Source organism: Scyliorhinus canicula, chromosome 3 (assembly GCF_902713615.1).
Source record: "Scyliorhinus canicula chromosome 3, sScyCan1.1, whole genome shotgun sequence".
NCBI classification, from domain to species: domain Eukaryota; kingdom Metazoa; phylum Chordata; class Chondrichthyes; order Carcharhiniformes; family Scyliorhinidae; genus Scyliorhinus; species Scyliorhinus canicula.
Window position 1 is genome coordinate 153884126 of NC_052148.1, and position 27564 is coordinate 153911689.

At 45.1% G+C, this 27564-nt stretch overlaps 1 protein-coding gene across 17 annotated transcripts in view; it reads right to left on the reverse strand.

Moving 5' to 3' along the window:
- slit2 (slit homolog 2 (Drosophila)) overlaps positions 1 to 27564 on the reverse strand; it is a 537548-nt gene that overhangs the window by 205003 nt on the left and 304981 nt on the right. For all 17 annotated transcript variants that reach the window (XM_038791516.1, XM_038791512.1, XM_038791513.1 and 14 more), the window contains exons 5-8: positions 22258 to 22329; positions 4747 to 4818; positions 2234 to 2305; positions 631 to 794 (exon numbers count right to left, since the gene is read on the reverse strand). In XM_038791516.1, the coding sequence (XP_038647444.1) occupies positions 631 to 794; positions 2234 to 2305; positions 4747 to 4818; positions 22258 to 22329 (380 nt within the window). The remainder of the gene's footprint in view (positions 1 to 630; positions 795 to 2233; positions 2306 to 4746; positions 4819 to 22257; positions 22330 to 27564) is intronic.

Genomic DNA, 27564 nt, shown 5'->3' on the forward strand with positions numbered 1-27564 from the left:
GAGTAAGACAGAAAGGAATCTAACAATAAGTGAGACCGTCTTTCTCTTACATTCCTCTGGAACCACACATCCAAAGATCTAAGCAATAGATCTAAGCAGAGTTTGCCACTAGACTTCACACAGAGACACTGCTGCAATCATCACTCAATACCTCCAGCATTACTATTTCAAGGAAACATATATAAGAAAAAACAATTATAAACAGGTAAAAACAATTGCTATTAAAATATTCTGCAACGTTTCAGCTCACTACTGGTATTATACTGTAACAATGGGTGTATTAGTAAACCTGTTGGAAATATATATCGTATTTTTATATTCAATTAATTCATCATTTTTCTAAGTACATTAACAATAAGAGCAGGCACATATTACTTCTTCATCTTAAAGAAATACATTTAATGATTTCAAAATTTAAACTGTGGCGAAAAACTCAAATAATTGTACACATTATTGAGCAGTTAAATAATTAAAGCCATAATCCTTTTACTATTTCTGTGGGCAGCATGCACCGGATGACTGCAAAGTGGCAGCTTTACTTAGAAAAGCATGAGCAGATTAGTTTTCACATTTTATATACATTCGCTTTGACCAATCTATTTTCAATACTTCCTTTTTTTCCTCACTTACCAGAGCAAATAAACTCCTTCTTTTGTACTTCTGCAACATTATGGCCCCTCAGGTGCCCAGGACCCGTGCACTGAGTGTAAAGCCCAACCCGAGGGCGCTGCCGCAACCAATCAGCAAGCCATGCTAAATGGCAGTCACAGTACAGGTTGTTTGAATGGAGCCGGCTGGAATAAAAAAGCGAGGAACAAAGTTACTGCATTTAAATGAACAAAGGAGAATGAGCCACAGAATTTCAGAGATCCATGGTTTATGTAATAAGGAGAGCAAATGAGGAATCAATCCTTTAGTCTCATCTGTAAATTTAAGGCTCCCTGACAGGACCATTTCCAATCCTTCCACCCTTTTTCCCAGCAACATTTGTGTGACAGCAGCCTTTTAGCTAGAGATTAATTAATTAATAAAAGTTGGCTCAGTTGTCACAAAATCAATTCAAAGCGTCCCCCCTTGACTGGATTACGAGCTCAGCAAACACCTAAGAGCCAGAAACCCAATTATGGAATTCAGAAGCCTAAGTCTAGCCAAATGATAAAAAAAAGTAAATTGCACCACAGTGGTAGCATACCGTACAGTCAGCAAGAAAAATAATGCTAATAGAAGCTTTGGCTCTCAATTAAAAATACCAATATGTCTTGGCATTATTAGTCTCTGTAAAAACTGACTTCAAAAACCTTTTAGCAGATGACATTCATTTTCTGCTGAACAAGACTGAAAGTAACACGATATAAAATAGTCCTTTCATATCAATTTTTTTTCTGGTTTCCTCATTTCTTGTTTAATCACAGAAAAAGGATTAACAGATTCTGGACCCTTGGGACCTGTCCTCAATGCAATCTCCGAAATTAAAAGACGCAAATGGCAGTGAGCGGGGGAATTGAATGAGCTGTTTTTCCTGACAGGACCTTCTCAAGAACATGGCTCCCAGCCAATAGGCAAAAAGCACCTTGCCATTAATAAAATATCAGACAAATGTATCCTCTAAATTAGGCAAATTACTTCAGACTGGCTTTCATGTTCCTCAAAGTAAAATAAAGGATGACAAAAGCTATAAATCAAGCTGCTGTCTGGAATCCTGCATTGACTGTGTAATGTCATTTCAGCAGAACCTTTTAGTCAATGCATTCAATCCTAACAAAATATACCCTAATGGATATTGAAATGCAGAATGCCATCCAGCATGCTAATTTTCCATTTAGGAAATGACTGGATAGACAGCTACTTTTAATTAAATACTGTACTTTGGAATACATTTTGGAACATATTCTGCTCCATGTGCCTCTCAAGGTAGCACTGCAAATTAATTTGTTTATAAAAATAAAATGAGAAAAGCACCTGGAAAACAAATACCTCCAGGATTTGTACTTCATCTGCCACAAGCTTAAATTCACCTCTAGCCAATGTCCTTACATCTATTATAACATCTATTTTTGAGAAGCAGTACCAAGAAATGGAAACATAAGAGTATCGCATTATGCATTTTGATGCAGGTTAGGAACCCTGTCACTATTAAACCGTTTCGCTTTATCACTAATTCGGTCTGTACTGAGGTTCAGGAATATGATAAAAATTACAGTTCTTAGCAGTACCACATTTCCTTTTTACTTACAAGGTTCTAAGCCTGGGCATGTGGTTGAAACTTGCCACTGAGAGTCGCGAAATGTTGTTATTGTTAAGTGTACTGTAAAACAGAAAGGTAAAATATAAATTTTACAAGATTATCAAACTACTCACACTTGTTAGTCGTTTTAATAGCATTTTGCTGTTGATGTAGCTGTGAATCTCTGACTAATGACGTGAGGGAATAAATGTATTCTCTTTCTGTGGGAAGTTCAAAGAGCTATAAACAGACCGCTTCTTCTGTGAGAAGTCCGAGTATTTGATGTAAGATCATTATTCACAACTGTATGCTTCATAACAGAATGGAAATGTGAGCTTTGAAAATGAGGAAGAGGGGAGCCACTGACACTGACAACCCTTGTGTATTCCACTATATATCACTTTGAAATGTTGATGGCAGCTCTTTTCTTCCAATCAATGTTTGCTTACTTGGCTGAACAGTGCAACTATGGTTCAGGTAAGATTGAAATGTCACTTTGTGAGGACATATAGCTTTACCCATTTGTTACATGGTCTATAGTAATGTTAAGAAAAAACACAAAATTCATGTGATAAAATTGTGGAAATCAGTGCTATATTTCCTAGATATTATTTTTGATAATGGCTGGAATTTTCCAGCCTCATCATGTCTACCGAAGAGACACGCTGCCCAGACAAAAGTCCATTGACTCCCAGTGGGACCGGATGATCCTGGCGGTGAGCGGGGGCAGGAAGATCCCGGCCAATGTCAACCATGTATATTTTTTTGAGAAATACAATTGCTATTAAAATAAAGTATCACCCTTTATTGTGGGGTTGAGATGGTTTATTCATTGCTGTGCCCAAGTGGAGATTGAGCAGCCCTGGTGATTTATTTTAATAAGCTAAATCATTGTATGAGCAGTATCTGCTCAAACCAAGTAAAGGTGGCAAATCAGAACTTCAAACACAGATCAATAAACACCATTTGAGTTTAAGCAGTTTTATTTCTAGTTTCTTTAGGAAGATGTACCTCCAGACGGAATTGGGTGTGAAAGGTCAGAAATAATCCACCCTGATTCTAATTGCCCTTTTCCTCCCTCTAAGCCACGCCAATTGCTGTGCTCTCCCACTTACAATAATTTACAGAAATTACTCTTGCAGAATGCTTCCAATTATTAGTAGACTAGTGTACATTATGATTGGCAAAGAACATATAAAGTGAAAAGAAAGATTAATTTCTTAAGGTCTGCAGTTTACAACCCCTCGCTAGATCACCTAGATGGACTGTAATCTTCAAGGACAATATTGTAATGTTGTTTTATAGTTATTTTCCGAATACAATAGATTGAAAACCGATGTCAAGATTTTTTTGACTGGTTATCATGGAAACCAATAGTTTCCCAGATGTATTAGCTGCAGTTTAAAAAGACAATACAATTGCAGTGAGCACAGACAGTAAGCACATTTGAATATTGCTTCTATAATGCTGGGCAAACTATATTCGAACCTGCCTGTCGAAAATAAATCCTAGTCTTTTAAGAACCACAGCCAATGCAAACCACCCTTCTTCCAGCAGACGAAGCAGACATTTTAACTACATGCTGTAAATCAGCTGCTTGAAAACCAAATGGGTTGGGGTTAGTTAATATGTGCAATTTCCTGAAAGGCTCTTCCTTGTCTATAGCAAAAGCTGTAGCATTAATTGACTCAATCTTTAACAGCTATTGAAACCAAGCAATGACCTCAGTCGTTCCAAAACAAACTGTGCTGAGAATCAAGTAAGTTGATCCAAAAATCTAAGCAGTTACTCAGGACGGAGTAGTGGAGCTAGTCTTTGTTTCGAACATCTGATGATCAAAATGTTTGCAAAAAGTGGAACTTATTCTTGGCTTCCTCACATACCTAGAAATATCTGAAGAATGTGAAGCATAGAGACCCAAGGCCAAACATGTCAAGAATGTGCTAAGTGCTTCAAATTCTCTGAGGCTTTGCTATTCGCTTGACCAGACTTCACTACTACATTAAAAGGTCAAATCTTAATAGTTAAGTTTCCTTGGGTGCCTCCTTAGCAGTTTGTTGTAAACTATCTCTGGTTTCAGGCACTGCTGCAGTACCTTATGTCATACTTAATTTAGAATTGCTAGGACTGGTGCTAAGCTTTCCATTACACCGATAGAATGTGAGGGGAGTCTCTATGAGCAATCCAGTTTGTCTGTGCATATACTTAACTAAAAACAATTTTACTTGACATGTTGTAGAAAACAGGTAGCTACCCTACCATTTAACCTAAGATAGTACCATCCCGTATGCACATTTACTGAGAGGTAGATGGTCCATTGAAGATTAAATAAAGTAAAATGTTGTTTACAAATCCTAACGTACGGAAGAAAACCTGACCTAAAACCAGCACAAACTGTTCCCCAGCTCTCAGGCTAATGCTGAATACATTCTTTGCTGCAAGAAGTGCAACCTTCATACCAATACATGCATAATCCTTGAGCAAAGATGTACCCTTTAGAGACAAATTTTAGCACTACTCACAGCACTTCCAGGTCACGCAGAGCCCTGAATGCTCCATCCTCAATGCAGCTGATCTGGTTGTAATCCAGTTGCCTGTTGAATAGATTAGAAAGATAAACTTAAAAGAAGCAGAATATTAGCAATGTTATGTACCACAAAGCCTCCCTTAAGGCTTTTCTGTAAGTAGGCCTGTCGAATGAAATGCGCTTACAGGTGCTCTATCAATCTTTCTCCATCGCTCGCACACACATACACTGACACAGACACTCATACCCATCCGCTTTTAAAATACTTTGGCCTTTGATATTTATTCATCTCTCTGTAATAACCGTCTGAAAATGTCTTTCCTCGGACTAGGTGCAAGCAACTGCAGTTCGGGAAAGCTCCAGTAAATAATAACCACACCTTATATTAAATGCCGACGGAATACAATTTCATTACATCAAGAAAACCTATCCATTAAAAGCTTTCAGCATCATCTCACTGAAACAATTTCATTAAAGGAAAAGGACTGTAAATCACTTAATGTCACACTGTTCCCCTCGGTGACCTAACTGAATCCATTTATCAGAGGAACCCGACTGCATGCTAATTCCACCAACCTCAGCAAACATCAGACTTCTTCATTCAAAGTGCAGCTTGGGCATTAGTCTCTAAAAAGTACCACACGGTATCAAAAGTCAACAAAGAAAAGAAGCAACCAACATCTAATTTTCACTGCAGTTAAATTCATAATCAAACACAGATTCCGAAGAAAAAGCTAATCTTTCGGGATCTTTTTAATAAACAGATCTTCTACAGAAAAGAAAAATAGTATAATATGCTTCTTCTAAATGAAAGCAATAGTGGCTATCAACCGCTGGTGCTCCAAATAGCAACTGTTCCTATGTTCTGTTGGTGGTGTGAGCTTATTGAAGACACCAGCAGCAATGTAACAGCTTCTAGAAACAGAAACGTCTGAATTTTATACTTTCCTTGAAATAACTAGAGCTAAGTGACAAAGTGGATGGGCTTCAAGCGTTTTGGAAGATCCAGCTTTAATGCTTTCTTCCCTTAACTTGTAAGTTAATAGAGATAAACATGTAGGAGGAAGTAGGATCCCTTCCCCAATTAAAACTGTCCTTCGGTTGTCAAAGGCTGTAACCGTTGGTGACCAAAGCCACAATAATGGATTGAACTTCTGAATCCAAAGGGATTCACCATAAAGAGTTATGGTAGTTTGAAATTGGGCTGTGTGGGAAATGAAAATTAGCTGGTGTGGATCAAGACAAATAGATAAATGGCACCAGAATCTGGCTGGGTTGTAAAGTGCTTTGCTTTTCTGTCACCTTCTGACTCATAGGCTAGAAATTTAAGGAACAACTGACAGAATTCTCTAATTCATTCACAAAATTGTCCTTTCCTGGGCTATTTTTTGCACTTTATCTGTGTTACTTTTTTCCTAGGACTGTTATAGAATTAAAGAATTGAAAAGACATGCTGTTAGGTGAATTGGGCATTCTGAATTCTCCCTTTGTGTACCAAAACAGGCGCCGGAATGTGTGCCATGGGGCTTTTCACAGTAACTTCATTGCAGTGTTAATGTAAGCCTACTTGTGACACTAAAGATTATAAAAATAATTGTTACAGTACTGAAGGAGGTCATTTGATCTATCCTCCTGTCTGTGCCAGCTCTCTTAAGGAACAATTCACCTCGTGCCACTCCCTTGCCTTCTCCTCATAGTCCTGCACTTTCTTTCTTTTCAGATAATAATCCGATTCCCTCTTCAATGCCTTGATTGAACCTGCCTCCGCTACACTCTTCAGTGATGCAGTTCAGACCTAATTACTCGCTGCTTAAAAAGGGTTTTCCTCATGTTGCCGCTGCTTCTTTTCCCAATCCTTTAAAACCGACGTTCCCTGGTTCTTAAAATTTCCACCAAACTTTCTCCATCTACTCTGCCCAGACCCCCTCATGATTTTGAATACCTCCATCAAATCTTACTCTCAACCTTCTCTTCCCCAGGAGAACAGTTTCGATCAAACTACGGAACAGAAGTTCCTCATCTCTGGAACCCTTATTTCTGCACTCTCGCAAATGTTTTCAAAACCTCCCGAAATTGTGATGCTCCAGAACTGGTGAAATATTCCAGTTGAGACCAGACCAATGTTTTACACAGGTTCATCATAACTTCCTTGTTATTTGTGATGGGCAGCCTTTGGTTACTTCCACGAATAACCATGCTTTAATCAAAAATAGTATCGGCAGGTTAAATGCAGGAGGGTATCACAGCTAAGTCCATCATCCAGTGCCTGTACCTTTACATGTTTTCACAGTGATTTCTGAATCGCCAGCATCGACAAGAACTCTTGACTGATTTCACTCTATCTAATCCAGGGCTGGGATAACTCATGCTGATCCTACTGCCATCTCAACTGAGATCAGTTAACTCAACACACTGCCGGATCTGAACCTTTCTAATCAGCTATGCTCAGTACTGCATCCGCCAGTACACTGAAATGCCAAGGCACTGTGGAGTTATCACTTTGCGAGTTTCTGATGGTATTGTTCAGAGACAAACTTTTATATGGAGAACATGGGCGGGATTCAACGGCCTCTTCGCGCCCAACCTGTTTCAGGCCTTGGCCATTGATTCTCACGTGAGGCCAAGGCTTGAAAAATCTTGCGAGCCGTGAGATCTGGATCTCACTCTTACCAGGCGAGATCCAGATATACAGATTTAAATGAACCATTAGGCTGATTAGTCCTGGCCCACACAAACGTGCACCAGGCATTATGCAGAGTAGCACCCTGTAAGCCTGGCACCTTAGCATTCCCATCTGGGCACCCAGGCAGTGACACCATGACACTGCCAGGGTGCCAGCTGGCACTGTCAAGGTGCCCGGGTTCCAGGTCGGCACTGCCAAGGGTCGCCCCAACCATGCCCATGAATTGGGGGATAATGAACATGGTTCATAAAGCTTAGTGGGTCCTGAAAGGGTTGGGGGGGGGGGGGGGAATAGACAGGTGGTGGGGCTCCAAAAGGAGGGTCCCTTAGTGGGGAGTCCTCACTTGGGTGGGTGGGGGGTGGTAATGCACATGTCTGCGGGGCTGGCATTTCCCGTGGGTGGGGTGTGTAAGCGCACTGAAGAGATCGGGGCACCCTTTGAAAACAGCGCCCGATCTCTGAGCAGTCGGTCACGCCATCGAGTTCAGCTCCCCACTGCTGAAAAATTTCTAAGAGTTGGCTAGACTGGGGAGGAACTCCCGAAGGCCCCAAATAATGACTTCAGGGCGCGTTTTAACAAAAAAGTTTAGAAGGACAGGATTTACTGACCACCCCGCCGCATGTGTTTTGGTGGCAGAGGTGGCCCGCCAGTGGGATCTACCGGTCCCGCTGTTATCAGCCGGATGTCCTGTTCCCCGAGGGGGTCAGAGGGTCAGTCACAGTGCAGCTAGTGCCACCTGGGATGAAGTGGCAGTGGCCGTCAGCTGGGAGAGCACCGAGAGCCGTGAGATCAACAACCTCCACCAGGCAGCATGGGTGGGTTGGTATTGGCCCCTGGCACTGCCCCCACCCCACCCATGAGTATGTGCCTGACACCACCCCCACCCCACTCCCGCCCAACAGCGTCCCGGCTAACACATGTCCAGCAGTGCTACCCAAGCCGGCCCCCTCCCCATCCCCCCAAAACACCCCTCCCGCTCGCCGCTCCCCCCCCCCGCCACCATAAACAATGCATGCAGCTCACAACACCCCCTCTGTGAAGCCGCTGGAGAAGTCGGCCAATAACAAACGGGAGAAAGCCCAGATGGGCGTCAGGGTGCCAGACATCCGAGTCCTCACCTACTACAAAGAACAGGCCCAGGAGGTTCCAGCGATGGCCGAGGAAAGATCTGCCACCGACATAGAGGTTGGGCCATGGCTCAGTGTAGAGGATCCACCGTGTCTCACCCAGATGACCTGTCTTACGGGAGTTGTTAATGCCATATAGAATAACCTATCCCTCCCAATGACCACATGTCCATTCTCCCATAGGATCTCCATCCGATTGTGCTGGCCCATCCGAGGTGGTTTCCCCGCCCCATGCTTCCCTTGAGAACACCTCAGAGGAGAGCTCCGAGATGACCACTGTATTCGTGGCACAGCTGAAATTCCCAGCCTCCTCCAGCGCAGATGCACACACTTCAGTGGGTAATGTTAGTGGTCAGGCTTCTGGGGCACATTCTGGTGAGCACCACACAATTATTGATGCACATCAGGTGGAGGCAGAAATGCCCAGGCGAGATAGCAGTTGGAGGTCTGCTGGATCCCAGGACCCAGCAGGGTCCCAGTCAGATGCTGAGTCTCTAGACCAGCTTTATCCGGAGCTGATGCAGTCGGTAGGGTGCCATGATATTCAGAGGGGGATGTCAATGACATTCCAGCAGGTCCATAGCCGATTAGAGGGGCCCTGGAGGCTACAGGAGCAGGAGGTAGCACCGGCAATGCGTGGCACTTAGGATAATACTGTTGGGTGTCGACCGCAGTGGAGAGCCTGGTGCACAATGTCAGCAGCATGAGTGATGTCCGAGGCGTGGCTCAGTCAGTGCCGACCATGGCTGAGCTCCTCAACAGCTTGTTCCAGTCGCTGGTGGATGTGTCCCAGTATCAGGTAGACCTTGATGAGGTGCTGCGGAGCATGTCCCAGTCTGAGGTGGGCATTGGCGAGATGAAGTTGGATCCCTTCCTGTTGATGAAGGGCTCTCCCTGATGCCCCAGTGAGCGCAAGGAGACATGTGAACCATCTATTACCTATTATATGGGCAGCACGGTAGCATGGTGGTTAGCATAAATGCTTCACAGCTCCAGGGTCCCAGGTTCGGTTCCCAGCTGGGTCACTGTCTGTGCGGAGTCTGCACATCCTCCCCGTGTGTGCGTGGGTTTCCTCCGGGTGCTCCGGTTTCCTCCCACAGTCCAAAGATGTGAGGGTTAGGTGGATTGGCAATGCTAAAATTGCCCGTAGTGTCCTAAAAGTAAGGTTAGGGGGGGAGGGGGGGGGGGGTTGTTGGGTTACGGGTATAGGGTGGATACGTGGGTTTGAGTAGGGTGATCATTGCTCGGCACAACATCAAGGGCCGAAGGGCCTGTTCTGTGCTGTACTGTTCTATGTTCTACCTCCTGGACCTGGGGCATCTGGGCAATGGCGAGAATCCTGCTCGGGCACCTTGTTGGGCCTGGTCCATGTCAAAGTTTATATAGTTTACTACCTGAGCAAACAGGACATCCGTGACCTCATGGATGTACTTGTGGCCTGTAGCATATGAAATGCCGCACAAGTCTCCGCTCGAGCCCTGGAAGGATCACAGCTGTGGTGACCTTGGCGGTCACCGGGAATGGGTATCCTTCACCTCCAGATGGTGCCAGGTCGATGAGGATACGGCACAGGTGCCGCACTGTCCCCTTTTTGAGGCGAAGCCTCCTGCAGCACACGCTATCCGTCATCTGTTTGAAAGACCAGCGACGCCTGTACACCCTGGGCCATCACTGGCTTCCCCCTCTGCACCCCACCCTGGCCTGATGGGCAGCCTCAGGGTGTGGGGCAGGCCTTGCAATGGGCCGTTGCTTAGAGCATCTGTCAATGCTGCTGCCTTCTTCAGGCCTGATCGCCTGCCTTGTCAGCAGCATCATGACGGCAGTTTCCGCAGGGTCCAAGATATCATCCATTCTGTGTAATATCTGTAGATAATTGGGGAGGGTATCTGGCAACCAGCAGTGTCGCCACCCCAGGACCTTCCATTCCCCCATTGCTCCCTCGATCTGCCCCCCCCCCACCCCACACACACACACACATCCCCTGCCATCCGACACACCCTACCCATGCACCCTCAGGCGCAGTGGGGGCCCCTGATCACCGAACTCCACACCCTGTACCCCAGACACCCACGTGTAATGTTACCTGTACCCGTCACCGGTGTGCACACATCTGGTAACGGAAACGTCCCCAGTGCTGGGTCCCAGCCGCTGGGTATTTGGATGTTCACTGCTGCGTCCATGGGTTTCCTTCCTGCCGTGCTCAGGTACAATGTTCTGCTATCACCGTCTGATTGCGATGCTGGGCTAAACATGCTATGTGGCACCCCAACCAATGGGAATCACCTTGGGAGCTGTGAAGTGCTCAATTAACTGTGATTGCCAATTCCCTATTGGCAATAGCTTTCAGCCGCACGGCCAGAGACCTCCACGGTCATAGAAGTTACAGTGGTAGTTATGGGTGGTCGGTGGGGCAGATGGGCAGCGACTGGGGTTGCCCCTGCAATGGATGCACATGATCCAGGAGGTGGCCTGGCGGGCCCGCAGGCGCTGAGATATTCCCCTTCCAGCCCCTGGGCAACCCTGCTGCACAGATGGCAGTTCTCCCTGAACAAGGCTGGCCCCCACCGGAGGCTCACCCAGCCGCCCCCCCCACGAGCACCGAGGCAGCAGCCTCAGTGCCCATGGACTCATTGCCTGGAAGCGAAGGTGGCTCCTCACCTCCGCAGGTCCCCTTTCAACCATTCAACCAGTTTCACCTTTTTAAAAGGGAGTACTAATTGCCACTCGCGTGACCACTTGCTGGGGAGACGGTTAGATCACGGGAGGTGGATAGATCGGGGGTCCCTCCTGTTACTTATGGAGATTGACCTTAATTGGTGATTATTGGTTTCTCGCCATGCAGGATCCCGATTTCGCCAATGGTAGGAAGCCGGTTAGATCGCAAACCAATTGGCTCCCAGCGTGGTTCTCAATTTTGACCTTTTCCACAATCTAAAGGCCACGGCGCGCTCTCGCTTAAACGCAATGTGGCCATTAAACCGCGTCCTAAGCGAAGGTGAATACTGGTCTGGATCCCACCCAAAAAGCAGGAAACATCCCGGAAAGCCCACCGAAAATAACACTTGGAAATGTTTTGGTTGAATCGCGACCCCATTTCTTTGAAACTGTTTAGATAAAAAGTGCTACTTTAAAAAGGAAGTCATGTTGGTACTTTAATCAATTTTAGATATTTTAAATTGACTTCATTTTATTCACCGGAATTTATGACTTACTCGCTTGGAAAGTTACTGAATTGAAAGCGCTCCAACAAACTACTGACGTCTTGATTTGAGCCCACCAAATTTTGTTACCAATTCCAGAGGATGACTCCACAGGTTTCAATGAGAGCCAACTATTGTCATTCATAATAAATCTAACCTTGTAATACTGCATAAATTGTTCATGCAATACAAATGAGGAATGGGTTTTCTAAATGCACATTTCGGGATGAAATTCAATTTTGCCGATTGCGCATGATGGGCAAGAATGAGTTGGTAGCTGGTTCACCTGACCCCTCAAGGAAAATCATGCCACCAAATTCTGTGAAGTCTGAGGTATGTTGATGTAATTGGTAATTAGCTTTGTTAAGATCGACAGAACTCTTCATTGAACAGCATTCCAAATCATAGACATGGGGTTGGATTCTCCGTTGTCGCAGCTAAGTGCCAGTACCAGCGGAACATGTGTAGTCTTTTACAACCAAAAACTCAGCGCCGACCCCTCACCGATCTCGGGACCGATAAGCGGCTGGCACCAGCGCGGGTAATACTCCTGCCTCCCGGGCCAAAACCGTCCGGGTCCTGGGCCGTGCATGCAGATGGCTGATGACCTGCAGCGGTCGCGCTGGCCGTGCACGGCCCTGACCCGCCATCTGCGACTCCACAGCTCACCAACTGTCTACCCCATGGCCCATCAGCTCTCACGGAAGCCCCCCCCCCCCCCCCCCCCCCCCCCGGCCAGCAGAATAGATCCCAGCTGAGTGTGGCGGTGCTGGACAGACTACGCAGCCGCCACGCTGGGTTCCAGCATGCCTGAGACCACACGTGTCCCGTGCCATCGGGAAATTGGCCCATCAGGGGCGGAGTATCGCGGAACGGCCAGATGATGATGCGTCAACACCGTTGCAACGGTGCGCAATGCGATGATGACATTTCTGAGGGGGCGGAGCATGGTTGGCCAGCATCAAACTGGCACCGGCCCTAATTTTGCCGTTGGAGTCCATTTTCTGCCCGATCGCCGAACACAATTGGAGAATCCCACCCCATGTTTCCCATTTTAAAAACTGTTTTCTTTAGTTGGTTCTCACCCATAGGTCTCCTGCAGCTAAATCATATAGCCTCCACATGCTTTTGATGAGTGAGCTCCAGGTGTTCACTGCACTTGGTCTGAAAATGCACCCTGATTTCACTCCTAAGTAGCCTGCCTCTAATTTTTATATTATGTTCCCTTTATCCATCTATTGTTCTAAACGCCTTGAATAAATCACATCATAACATACAATAGAATACAAGCCAAGATTAGGCAACTTGTCTGCATATTTTAACCCCTTAAGCCCTGATATTAGTTCTGTGAATCTGCATGGCACCCCTTGCAAGGTGTCCAAGACCATTTTGTTTTTGCTAAATTTTGCCTTCAGGCCATTTAAATGGAGCCATTTTACCCTGAATTAAGCATTCTGAGCTACTCAGCAATGCTTGTTGATGAGTAAATTGCTACTTTGGAGAGTCGAATGACTAGAGTGTTAAGGTGCTACAATTTATCTGTTCCCAATATATGTAAGCCAGCTTTCATAAATGAATTTAAATTCAAAATACTGTGGATGCTGGAAATCTGATATAAAATGCTGGAAAGACTCAGCAGGTCTGGCAGCTTCTGTAGAGCAAGAAACAGAGTCAACATATTGAGATGTTTAAGAAGAGTCTAACGGACGCGACACATCAACTCTGTTGCTTTCTCCCACAGCTGTGCATCCTTCCAGCATTTTCTGTTTTTTATTTCACAAATGAATTTACTAGGCTACTCGTGGTTCTTCTTCCATTCCACATGCAGCGAGAAGCTACAAGGATAGCACGGTGGGACAGTGGTTAGTACTGCTGCCTCCCAGCACCAGGGACTCCGGTTCAATTATGGCATTGGGTGATTGTGTGGAATTTGCATGTTCCATAGAATCCCTACAGTGCATAAAAAGGCCATTCAGCCCATCGGGTCTGCAGTGACTATCCAAAAGAGCACCCTACCTTGGCCCACTTCCCCACCCTCTCCCCATAACCCTGTAAACCCATCTAACTAAGGGGAAATTTAGCATGGCCTATGCATCTAACCTGCACATCTTTGGACTAATATTCTCTCCATGTCTTCTCTGGGTCCTCCACTTTCCTCCCACAGTCCAAATATGTGCAGGTTAGGTAGATTGGTCATGCTAAATTGCACCTTAGTGTCTAAAGATGTGCAGGTTAGGTGGATTGGCCACAGTCAATGTATGGTGTTAAGGGGATAGGGCAGGGGAGTCAGCATAGATAAGAGTGCTCTTTCGGAGGGTCAGAGCAGACCTGGTGTGCTGAATGGCCTCCTTTGGCACTGTAGAGATTCTATAGATGCAAAAGATGACAATGTTCTAAATCAGATTGGAGTAGAGTTTTACCTTTACCCTCAATGGAAAGGAAAATTTGTTGGGAATGCTCGCATGCCTGGTATATGGACAGAGGTGAGAGAGAACTGAAACCCCTGTTTCCTTACTGTCCATCATCAATGTGTCTTTCAAAATGGAGAGGTCTGTGCTTCTTAACCCAGAGTGTCTGAGCAGATGGAGGTAACCAGAAGCAATCTTTTTGTGGGTTTAAATAAAGACAATTATTTTGTTGCACGTAACCCCAAAAACGTAATACATCACTCTCTCACTCACCCAGTCACACACAACAAACACTCAAGGAAATGAAATGAAATGAAAATGAAAGTCGTTTATTGTCACAAGTAGGCTTCAAATGAAGTTACTGTGAAACGCCCCTAGTCGCCACATTCCGGCGCCTGTTCGGGGAGGCTGGTACGGGAATTGAACCGTGCTGCTGGCCTGCCATGGTCTCTTTTAAAAGCCAGCGATTTAGCCCTGATCTAAACCAGCCCCTGAAATGCCAGTTAAAGAGAATAGTGCACTTTGACAAGTGATAAACAAATTAATTGTTCATAATTCATGTTATTGGCTCATATTAGAAAACACATGGTGCAGGCCTGGTGGCAAAGACGTTTGTTTCACTCCTGAAGTGTAATTTAGTGAATTCAATAGCCAAACCCATATTTCAGAGTTATTGCAGGATTCTTTCAAAGAGGTGACTTTGTAGAGGTCACAAAGTAAGTTTCCTGGAGGTTGGTTTTCTGTACTGGTGGACTAAAAAGAGAACAGGTTTGGAGACTTTATTATGGTATGATCTCAGCTTTTCAGGCATAAGTGTTGCTACCCTTTCTGCTGCTGCTGGTGGTTATGCAGACAACAATTAAAGATTTAAGAAAGGGAGACCAGCATAGTTGCCTTACCATGTGGTTTCTCACAATCTCCTTTTCCAAATATGGGGCGAAATTCTCCGACCCCCACGACGGGTCGGAGAATAGCGGGAGGGCCTTCCCGACATTTTTCCCGCCCTCCCGCTATTCTCCCCCCCCCCCGCCCAACTCCCGACACGAATCGCTGCCGCCGTTTTTTTACGGCCGGCAGCGATTCACAGCTGTTCGATGGGCCGAAGTCCCAGCCCTTTACGCTGTTTTTACGAACGGCAAACACACCTGGTCTGGCCGTTCATAAAAACGGCGGAAACAACTCGCTTTTTATAATCATGGCACCGATTGGCACGGCAGTACCACGGCCGTGCCAAGGGTGCCATGGGCCCGCGATCGGTGGGCACCGATCGCGGGCAGCGGGCCCGATGCCCGCGCACTATTTGTCCTTCCGCCGCCCCGCAGTATCCATTCGCGGGGCGGCTGAGGGGCATCCCGGCCCGCGCATGCGCGGGTTTCGCGCAAATACGCGATGACGTCATCCGCGCATGCGCGGGTTGGAGTCTTCCAATCCGCGCCTGCGCGGCTGACGTCATATGACGCGTCAGCCGGCGCTAACTCCGGCAAGCGGGCTTAACGAAATTCGTTAAGCCCGTGATGCCGGAGCTTGCGGCGTCGGGCTGCTAGCCCCGACCGGGGACCAGAATCGGTTCCCAGTCGGGAAGGGGCGCGCTGGCGTCAAACCCACCCGGGTTTGACGCCAGCCTTACGATTTCTCCCGTTTTGAGAGAATCGCGCCCATGGTGTTTAACCTCAGTTGATTAGCCACAACCTCGGCTACTGTTTGCAAGCATTCACCTTGGGTGTTTAAGACAACCACCGCCTTGTTTAGAAAGACCCATTTAAATCAGGAATGCAGTTTGGATGGTTTCAGGCTATGATTATTGAAACTTCTCAGTCTGGAATTTGTTCTTTTGAGGCAGTGTAGCAGGTTTTTGTCTCCACAGGCAGGCAGATGGTTGGAAGCCATCAGGAAACTATTGGCAACTTTATCTTTGTCTCACTCTTTCATGTTTTCCCTTCCTCTTGCCCTCTCTCCCTTGCATACTTTCATTCTCTCAATCCCCTAATCCTTCACTTGGGTGAGGTAAGAGTCAGGTAACCCTCAGCAGTCATATTTTGCAGCCCATCTATGTCCATTCTAAAATAAAAGTCAGATTCAGAAGATTTCATGTTGGGTACAGCTAATACTTTAAAAGTTGGGAATATGATATGCCTTTATTGGGCATGAAATTCCTCTTACAAATGTAACCAGATTTTCTTTCATTAACTTCAATGAAAGAAACCAAGTGAAGGATTAGGGGATTGAGAGAGTGGGCAGCACGGTAGCATTGTGGACAGCACAATTGCTTCACAGCTCCAGGGTCCCAGGTTCGATTCCCGGCTTGGGTCACTGTCTGTGCGGAGTCTGCACATTCTCCCCGTGTGTGTGTGGTTTCCTCCGGGTGCTACAGTTTCCTCCCACAGTCCAAAGATGTGCAGGTTAGGTGGATTGGCCATTCTAAATTGCCCTTAGTGTCCAAAATTACCCTTAGTGTTGGGTGGGGTTACTGGGTTATGGGGATAGGGTGGAGATGTGGACCTTGGGTAGGGTGCTTTTCCAAGAGCCGGTGCAGACTCAATGGCTCCTTCTGCACTGTAAATTCTATGAAATTCTATGAAAGTATGTAAGGGAGTAGAGCAAGAGGAAGGGCAAACATGAAAGAGTGAGACGAAGATAAAGTTGCCAATAGTTTCCTGATGGCTTCTAACCATCTGCCTGTCAGGCAGATTCTGTGCCACCTCCGCTCCTAGGCTGCCTGGTGGCTTATTCCCAATAACCTTGAAAAGCATTCTAATCACTGGCTAATAACCTGTGTTACATTTAGTTACACTGTCCCATAATTTTCTGAGGTGTATTTTAATACCTTGCCTCTTCACCAAGGCAAGAGATAGTTAACTAATGTTAAAAAGCTTGATTTTTTTTAAAAAGGTGATTTTAATAATCATTCAGCTAATAGCTTTTTTTAGATTTTATGTTATAAGATTTATCTATAACATTATTCTTTAACCTCAAGCTTAATTTATCAAAGCAATTTAAATTACTACAATGGCACAAACTGGACTCCTGACACAACACAAAAGAGAAATTGGTACTTGACAAATTGGAAATTCTCATAATACCATCAAATTTGCTTAATGTGGTCTGCAGGTTAATTTGGAGAAGAGTGAATTGCATGTTGGTCTATATCTAATTTTCCTGAGCTGTCATTGTATAAATCAGTGCTGCCAAAGCTCCCGCCCCACTCTTTAATCATCTCTGCTAGCCAGGTACGAAAGGCAGCAGCTTGAGGGGAAATAGTTAGCAATGCACTTCTCAAATTAGCTTGTTAAAAGGGGGCTCCTCTTCTGCAGATTATCTTTATCTTTTTTCTGTAACATTTAATTATACATTTCTTTAAAGGTCTTATTCCAGTATCTCTCATCAAGATAACAATGAAGCGTGTCCACCCTTGAGTGAGAATGATTTATAGCTAATGATGGCTAGTGAAGGCAGAAATGTTGGTATCAATATCCAAGAGGTGAGGGTGAGGAAGTTTTCTGATATTGATGTACATTCTTTCAAACCCATGCAGTTCAAAATAAAGGGGTTCTATGTATCACATTCAAACCCGTGTCATGCTATGGCTTAATGCTGGCTTGCTTCATTTTTAACTGTGGACAGAAGCCCTCATTTCCTCGACTGAGTTTCAATAACAATTGATTAAACAAATGGTTGTAGAAATACAAATGATATGACTAAATGACCAAATGGAAAAATAAAGGATGTCCAGATTGTAAAGTAAGCAAACTTGTCAGTTTGACAATTGGCTTGTCAATTAAAAGAATGTGCTCTTGTTGAATTGTACAAACCAGATGGGATGTGACAAGTGGGAGGTTAAGGCCAGGTGCTGACAATGCAGTAGGCTTCATCGGGCTTGAGAAACTTTAAACATGAACTTGGCAGTAAGGTGGTGCTGAAAGAGGCAGATTTGTTTAGTCGGAAGGGAAACGGTTTCTGTGACAAAAATGTCATACTCTCCATTCCTGTTCATTCATCTGAGACTCGAACAGAATGCTATCAGAAAATCTCCAGGGCAAACATGGAAGCAAGTTATTGATAACAAGGAGATTTTTCATTCTCTTTCAAGGATCCTCAGTCAAGAGGATGAGCTGGGAACTCAAGTGCCTCAGGGCACATGCCTCTTTAACAAGGAAGAACCATTGCATTTTCCTCAGCAGAAGAAATATCCCAAGGAAATAGAAAAAACTTGAGGAACAATGAATTAAATTAGATCATTCTTTAAGGAATTGTAGCATATCCATCTACTCTTGTCATATCCAATAACTGTACTTTCAGTAAAACATCAGATTGATCATGGATTAAAAAGAAAACGAGGCACAAGGGATGCATGTACTGATATTGGAATAAGTGTCTGAAAGGGATCACTGCAATAGGAAACACAATGCTAGCCAAAGTCTGCATTTGAATTAGCAAGAGAACATAAGCTATGCTACCACCATTTCTTGCAAAGGATTTTTTCACCAGCACCAACACATTGGCTCAAGTAAGTTTTTCAAATTAATCTTGAACATTTTCCTCTCTGTTTAGAACCATGGGCTTTCACTGCTGTGTCTCAAACCACATCTCCTTACATATGTCTTGGCGAAGGGGAATAAGTGAGCATTGTGCTTGATGGTTGCAAGTAGCTATTTTGCTCCATATAACAATTGGTACATTTTAGCGACAGTACTAATACATGAATGGAGGAGGGGTAAAGTGCTAATTGTCATCATCACACATACTCACATGAACATTATCATTAATATTAAGAAGGGCAGGTGACATAGGCAAGGGACAGAGTTTCAGATAGGAAACACTTAGGTCCAGGGGCTAAAAGCTACTGGTGACCCGTGGGCAGGACAATAGGTGGGTAGACCTTTAAATTTGGACACTGTATCATCGGCTGTGTACCCGCTGCTGGTACACGTGAATCTGTCTCGCCAAAATGATAGAGGTGGCCAGGGATGCATCGGTTTGGTCACCTGTAAGTAGGCCTTCAGTTCGCAATTAATGCCAAATTAAGGGCCTTATCCCACTGATGTTCTAATATAACAGGCAGTTGGAAAAACCTGTGCCCAACATGTAGCCCAGCAGGTTTAACCCCACAGACTGCTGGTCAGTGACAGGGGTTGGTGGGGAGTGGGGTTGCCTCTTTCCCGAGCCCCTTCTGCTCAGAGGGGAGTCAGAGACCCAGCCTCAACAGATGTGCCTCCGCATGTCCACTTTATCCAACATGCCTCCCACCCCACATTGCTGGAGCCACCAGACCTGACTGTCTGGGTCCATCACTGGCCATCTCCTCCCTTCCTGCAGCAACAGCTGTGGCCACCATTTCTGCTTGGTGCTGTCACTTTGCAGGGGTTTTGGGCTCTAATTGGTTAGCAGCTCTGTTGGGTGAGTCATTCCCCTAGAAATAGACACGGTCCTACCTCATACTAATTAAAGGGCTGTTGCCTGAAAAATTCAAGTTGGACAAGTTGGCTAAGCAGAGGCAGGCTCGCCCCTGAAATTTACACCCAGATGCAGGGAGCCCATCCTCAGCGCAGAATCCGGACCCAAGTTTCTCTAAAAGCTATGTTTATTTATTCCTGCACAATGCCTGGCCTGGGATGGGCAGGGGTGAGGGGGAGGAATTGTCCGATCCAAGGTGAATGGTTCCAATTCCTGATTCAGGAGCCTTTGTATGATGGGGATCTGATGGCAAGTAGCTTGGGGATGGAGGAGAGGAATCCCTGTTCTCCCTTGGCCACAAGCAGTGCTGTCCAAGAAGCTGAAGTCAGCGTCCTTCAGCTGCCCAGTTTTCTGAGGTCTGGAACATTCAGTCCACCACCCCCACGATAAAATCTGCAAAGCAACTTAAATCTGAGGCTTCCAGACTCATAAGCATATTCAAAGTGCCAATCTTCCTCCTGGGAGAGAGATAGTTGCCATCTCTATAAAATTAAAATTGAAGATATGGAGCCACCTTCCTCACAGGGCAGCAGGGTAGCATGGTGGTTAGCATAAATGCTTCACAGCTCCAGGGTCCCAGGTTCGATTCCCGGCTGGGTCACTGTCTGTGTGGAGTCTGCACGTCCTCCCCCTGTGTGCGTGGGTTTCCTCCGGGTGCTCTGGTTTCCTCCCACAGACCAAAGATGTGCGGGTTAGGTGGATTGGCCATGCTAAATTGCCCGTAGTGTCCTAATAAAAAAGTAAGGTTAAGGGGGGGAGAGGGGGTTGCTGGGTTACGGGTATAGGGTGGATATGTGGGTTTGAGTAGGGTGATCATGGCTCGGCACAACATTGAGGGCCGAAGGACCTGTTCTGTGCTGTATTGTTCTATGTTCTATGCCTGCAATTTTTCTTGGTTTAATCCACTCACCTGCAGCCAAATCCATGTGCTATCCAGTGTGGAAGGAGATGAACTGCTGGCCCTGAGGAATCAGTCATTTGTTTGATTTATTACTGTCAAACAAGTAGTTGATACTGCAGATGACCCTTACGCTAATCTGCAATTGATAGTCTAGACCCTATACATCAGAGGGCACTGCCTGCATTCATTTGGTCATTGTGAGGTTGGTATGCGGTGGCCTACAAATATGGTTGGTGACATAATGATGGCTGTGGCCCATTCAGCTATGTTGGCCGGCGTTCTGTGTCTTCAAGTGTGAAGACCTGTGATAAGTGCGACAAAAACAAATCTTCTCGGTGAGAAAAAATGTTTCGTTCAAATGGGTGGCGTACTTTAAAAGCTGCTTGACCATCTGCACACCGACAGCCACTTCAAATGGATAGATTTAACACAGGGAAGATGTAACCCTGGGTGGAAGTTCCACTCAATACAGGAAAAGCTGAGGGCAATGACCTCTTCAACCAGAGACAATCTCCCCATAATGAAGCTCTTGCATGTTTTTTGCGAATGCAAAGACAACTTGCAGGAGATATTGGGTTGGATTTTTCTAGTCTATTTCTTATATTCTTATGGTCTCAGGTGGCAGGCTGGGATTTGGGAAGACCTGGGAAAATCGTGAGGAACCGCAGCAGGATGGCTTCCCAATGCATCCCTGACACTGGGAAGGTTTTCCAGTGTTGAGACCAAGTGGTCAGTCGAACTGAGGCAGACAGTCAATTTAAATAATTAAAGGCATTCTTATGAGAATTTTTCCCAGATCACCAGCATTTTTCCAGCAGTGGAATGGCTCCACTACCATGTGGAAGGTGTCCACAGGGAGTGCATTTGGAGCAGGAGGCTCCATGCCCCAGAGAGGAGGCTACAGAAGGGGAAGCCTGGCCCCAATGGGCCATCCGGAAGAACCTGTTTGCTTGGCTCCGCTGACTTTTACGTGGGAATTTCCAGTCCCCACCCACTGCCGGACTGGAAATTTTTGCCTGAAGTTAACAGACCTTTTGCCGGATGGTCAGGGTTTCTATCCCTCCCATGATGATTCCCAAGGTGAGTGGGACCAATGGGCAGCACGGTGGCCTAGTGGTTAGCACAGCTGCCTCAAGGTGCTGAGGTCCCAGGTTCGATCCCGGCTCTGGGTCACTGTCCATGCGGAGTTTGCACATTCTCCCCATGTCTGCGTGGGTTTCGCCCCCACAACCTAAAAATGAGCAGAGTAAGTGGATTGGCCCTGCTAAATTCCTCCTTAATTGGAAAAAATAATTGGGTAATCTAAATTTTAAAAAAAGGTGAGTGGGACTATAAAATGTAAGCCTTACATACCTGTCCAAAGACACCTAAAATCTCAATCTCCAACCTATTTTAGTGGTGCCCAGCTCCTCCTGTTGAGGCTGCTCAGGTTTCAGAACTGCCGGCACTCCAATTGGGTTGGCAGAATCTATACCCCACCCACTGTGATGGAAAGCCTGGGCAGCCAAATAGGAGTCTGCGCCCAGTTAGATTGCTGAGCCAGTCCTGCTGCAAACAGGTGGTCATGACTGTTCCCGTCATGTATAAAACCCTTCATTCATGTACAGGCAGTGTAACAATGAAGGGTATTGAAATACATGCTTTCAACCTTTATCGGGTACACCTAGTACATCAAGACAGTGGAACAATCAATCACATTCAGAGTCAGACAGGTCCCAAGTCACAAAGATACTCACAAATTTTTAATGTCAACAGCTCCTCGGAAAGCCTTCCTTGGAATAGCGTGAATATGGTTTTCGCTCAGATCACTGTAATAAATTAACAACAGAAACAGAATGAATATGGGACACAGCGGGTGTTTAGTTAGATGAGAAAGATTGCATACATGGAGTGACTTCATTGGGTACAATGCTTCTTCACCATTTCCCTGACACCACATCATCACCTGCATGCCTCCTTGCTTATTTTTATCAAATATCCGTACAGTTCCTGAGTCACATTGCAATGCATAAAATTAATATGCACAAAAAGGTGATCACACTGTCAAAACAAAAAGAGACAGAGATAGCGCAGTATTGAGCTTTGTGTACTTAGCAAAATGAAAAAGAAAGCTGTCTGAATATTTTGGATGTTTGTGACCCCCAATTCTTTGGGAGAATGAAGCACCTACAATAAGCAAAGTGAAATATAAAAGGCTGGTTGCGTGTGCACTTTTGGCGTGATGAATGTGCACAAAGAGATGGGAGCTGTTTGCTCTGATTCAATTTTCAAAGCACTTTAAGTAATCTGTGAAATGCAATATGACTTCAGAAGTCCTGACAATAAATCGTACACCTTCAAATGAAATAAGACCAAGTCATTGTTATGATAGCTCAAGGTAAAAGGATTAACCCTTTCTGTTTCAAAACACAATTCTAAGTTCTAAAGCATCCTGCAGTTTATTTCTATTTCCAATGCTCCTGCAAGAATAATGCATTTAATCAGAACTATTTAAAGAAGTGCTTGATAAATATCTTATTATGTCAATGTGATAACCCATGAGGTCTATCCCCAAAGGTTACATCACAGGGTGGAGGTTTTGGAGGGGGGGTGGGGGGTGCGGTATGCTCACTCACTTGCTTCGTGCATTGGGAAATCTTCCACCTATTTATTTTAATGATGAACTATAAATACTGTATCTAGTCACTGCTAGTAGACATTCAATGCTTTGCCCAGGTAATCCTTCATTGTGTATGAGCATAGGTATGTAATGTTGGCAGGCTAGATCACAGTGGGAGCAATTACAGTTGAACCTGATCCTGTACTCACCAAACTACAGAACAAACAGCAGATTGCAGTCAGAAGCAGGGTGCCTGGCTGACTTGACCTCCTTACTTGTCGTAGGGCTGCTTAGATCGAGCAGTGAACACTTGGTGCTACCCTGACCGAGGTCAGCTAACTCAATGAATGTCAGCATTAATCGTGGGATCATCCTCGTTCATCTGCCATTAACACATTGAACCTCAGGTGCAGTGCTTAAGAAAAGTCTTAGACTTCAACATTTTAACACGTCCACTGTGAAGTTTCATGTGGTAGGCAATATTGGTGTTTCCAAATTTCCAGCTAGTAGATTGGCTGAATGTTTGGAGTGACATAAATCAGGCAAATTAACCTGTGTTGCTGACAATCCAATCTGCATTCCCACTTAGCAAGATTGCTGAAGTATCGAGTGCGGCAACTTCAGGGCTTTGGTGTGATTAAGGTAAATACTAGACATGGGCCTGAAGTTTTCACCCGTTAGGTACGCACACTTGGCGGGTCCGTATGTTGCTGTAAAACGGGTTCCCGGTCGGTCGCAGTTGGCCCTGGTGCACAATTTCACGCTGGCTGGCATTGTGAAAGGGTGAATGCTTCTGGTAGGGTGGGCACCGGGAAAAGGGAGCATGAGGGCTGACGCTTTCAATGATCTCCCTCAGGGGAACACCCTCTGTGGAGCTGTCTCAGCAGCTGCTGACCTTTAAACAAAAAATTGAGATGGAAAAACTATTCAATAGCACCGGATAATCCCGCCAGCAGAAGGGTAAGGAGAATATCGCCCCTAGTTTTATTTTGCCATCAAGAGTTTGCTGTTGGGTTATTTTTAACATTGGATCTCATAAACCAGGGTTTGGGAAACATACCACAGCCCATTTCAACAAGGAAAAGGATGATAAGGGAAACAAATTCAAGTAGAAATTAAATGATCGCTGTCACAGAAGTGACAATATTTAAATTTACTGTGTCCTCATGTCTATAACAATAGAATAAAGCATACAAAATGAATTGGAGTGGACTATCTTCAATTGTCTGGTCAAAAGAGATCAACAATACACTTGTGGGTACAGTGTGTGTATATTTGTGGGTTTTACTTACAATCACCTAAATATATAATTTTTCACAATGGGCTGTACGACAGGATGGCAAAAATTCAACAGCAGTGCAAATTTTGCTCTCAAAAGGTGTGAGAGGCTAACAATTCTCCAGTCATGTGAACTACCAAAGAACCAATTCTGATACCTCAATGGCAACGAGCGCTGAGTGTGTGACTCTATCACAGAGTGGAGTGTTCTGTTGGAATTCAAGAACTAAGTGTCCGCGCCGTCGTGAATGCTGTCGCGTTTCACAACAGCGCAAAACGGGCACGGGGGCTACCGATTCTGGCCCCCTGCACGGCGTTGGAGCAGTTCACGCCGCTCCAACCTCCCTTCCTGGCGTCAAATGGGTGCCGCGCCAACCCGCGCATACGCGGGGGACTTCTTCAGCACGCCAGCCCCGACCCAACATGGTGTGGGGGTTCAGGGGCCAACCACGCAACAAAGTAGCCTGGGGGGGGGGGGGAGAAGAGAGGCCGGCCTGCAAATTGGCGGGCCCCGACCGCGGGCCAGACCCCATCGGAGGCCCCCCCCAGGTGAAGGAGCGCTTTTCCCCGCCGCAGAGGCCGCCCCCCAACCCTTCGCGCAGAGTTCCCGCCAGCAGCGACCAGGAGTGAACGGCGCCGGCGGGACTCAGCCGTTTCCGCCCGGCCACCGGCCCAAGAATTGGCGGTCCGTGACCGGCGCCGCGCCTAACGCGCCAGCACAAATGGCGCCGATTCTCCGCATCTCGGAGAATCGCGCGCTGGCGCGGGGCGGAGTGGCGCGGTTTCGGTGATTCTCCGGCCCGGCGCGGGGCTGGGAGAATCGCGCCCCAGGTTTTCCGCATTGCCCTCCTGAATGACAGACCTAGCAGAATGACAGCAGCCCAATCCCACCTCTACTCAACATGAATTCCACTGTGCAATGCATCTTCTATTGCATTGGCCTCTTAGACAATACCTCCTGACCGTTAACCCAAGGGTATTTCGAGAGGGAATTCTCTCTGGTTATTCTGACACCGTCTATTGTTTTCTTATTCAAGCAGACAGGAATCCAGGAGAATTTGATCCCTGGCTCACTCTCAAAATGCTAGATTACTGTATGCCAAATGAACGTCAAATGATAAAATGAAGTGTCTTCTGTTCCATGCATATAATTTTCTATTCATTAAGCAAACACTACTGTTATTATCTAATATCCTGAATGAATGCCATTTTGGTGCCAGTAAACATAACTGTTGTTTCATTGTTTACTGCAACAATGTACCTTTTCATTCAGTGTGATACAAAAGTGTAAAATACAATTAGTGCATGACAGTTTTAGACAAGTTAGAATAAGCTACACTTATATTGAGTAAAGCAAATGATTGCTACTTCATACCAGAAGAAAAAAGTTAGCTAGTGCTAGGTTTGCCTTTCCTTTAATGAAATTCACTTCAATAAGAGTAAACTAGAAAAAAAGAAAAACTATGAAGGCTGGAAATCTGAAATACAAACTCAAAGTGTGGAAAATGCTGAGATCAAGAGGATTAATTCACTTTTTCATGTAGCCCTCTGTTAGAACTTTCTTTCAGGCACTGATTAATTGTGCGTGAAGCATTTTCTCTTTTTGTTGCCTCATTAAGTTAACAACAACGTGTCAATATCTTCACCATTCATTAATCAAATGGGCTTCAAAAAAGGAAAATGTCTGAGTCTTAAAAAAATATCTAATGTAACAATTAGATACCTAGACGGTTAGCAAGATATCATTCCTTTTGAATTACTCGAGCAATATTCACATTAAACGCTGGAACATTTTCCAACCAAGCTCCAAAAGGAAAAAGGACCATTTCATCTTTGCATGCTGCGCTTAAGTTGGAATTCATATCCGAGATGCTTAAAGGACTTTGTGAATCAAAGTTAAGTAAATACCAAGGAAAATGAAAAAATCTGATAGCCGAGTTCTAACATTCTAACAGTCTCTGTACTGTCCACCTCAGCTTCAATACAAAATTGTGGGTTTATCACTTGTGTAACATCATGCAGAGTAGACCATTAGTACTGTAATTCAGGACTAATGCAGGAGGCCAATAAGATTGAAATCTGACACTCAAATGAGCCCCTCAATCAAATGCGTGAATATCTGACTTTTTGACATATATTTGTAGGGAGAATCTATGCAACTGTTGCAGTCATTCATGGCCTTCTCTCCTAGAATGCTACACACACATGCATTAGGTTTTCTGCACTTCATTATCATGTGCAGATGTAATGGAACAGTTAATCATTAGAAACATTAAAACAGTATTCAAATAGGAACACCATTTCTGAATATACGGGTATATGACAGAATCACAGAAGTGCCAGAGTGCAGAAGGAGGCCATTCAGCCCATCGTGTCTAGACCCACTCTCCAAATGAGCATCACGATTTTGTGCCATTCTCCTGCTTTTTCCCCGTATCCCTGCACATTGTTTCTATTCAAACATTATTGAATGCCCTCCTGAATGCCTCAATTGAACCTGACCGCACCACATTTCCAGGCAGTGCATTCCAGACCCAAGCCACTGGTTGTGTGAAAAGGTTTCTTCTCACATCACATTTGCTCCTTTTGCAAATCACTTCAATCTGTGCCCTCTTGTTCTCGATCCTTTTACAAGTGGGAACAGTTTCTCCTTATCTACTCTGTCCAGCCCCCTCATGATTTCTATCAAATCTCCTCTTTGCCTTCTTCTCCCCAAGGGGAACAGTTCTGACCTCTCCAATCTAGTCTCAATACTAAAAGTTCTCATTCCTGGAACCATTCTTGTAAACCTCTTCTGCACTCTCTCCAATTTGTTCGTGTCCTTCCTGTAATGTGATGCCCAGGACTGTACACAATATTCCAGCTGAGATCTAACTAGTGTCTTGTATAATAAGTTCAGCATAATCTTCTTGCTCGTTCCTTTAGTTTTGAGTTTTCGCAAACAGAAAATGTATGGAGGGATGTCGTCCCTGATGCATAACATCCCTTCCCCTTTCTTCTTCAGCACAACAAGAACCTAACTTACATTCAACAGACCCAATTATGTTTTATCTCTCTCTCTCTATATATATATATATGTATATGTACATACACAAGACATATTATATGTGTTTATATATACATACCTAAGACCTTGGAAGTGTCCTCTTTTCCTTCCTTCCCGGGA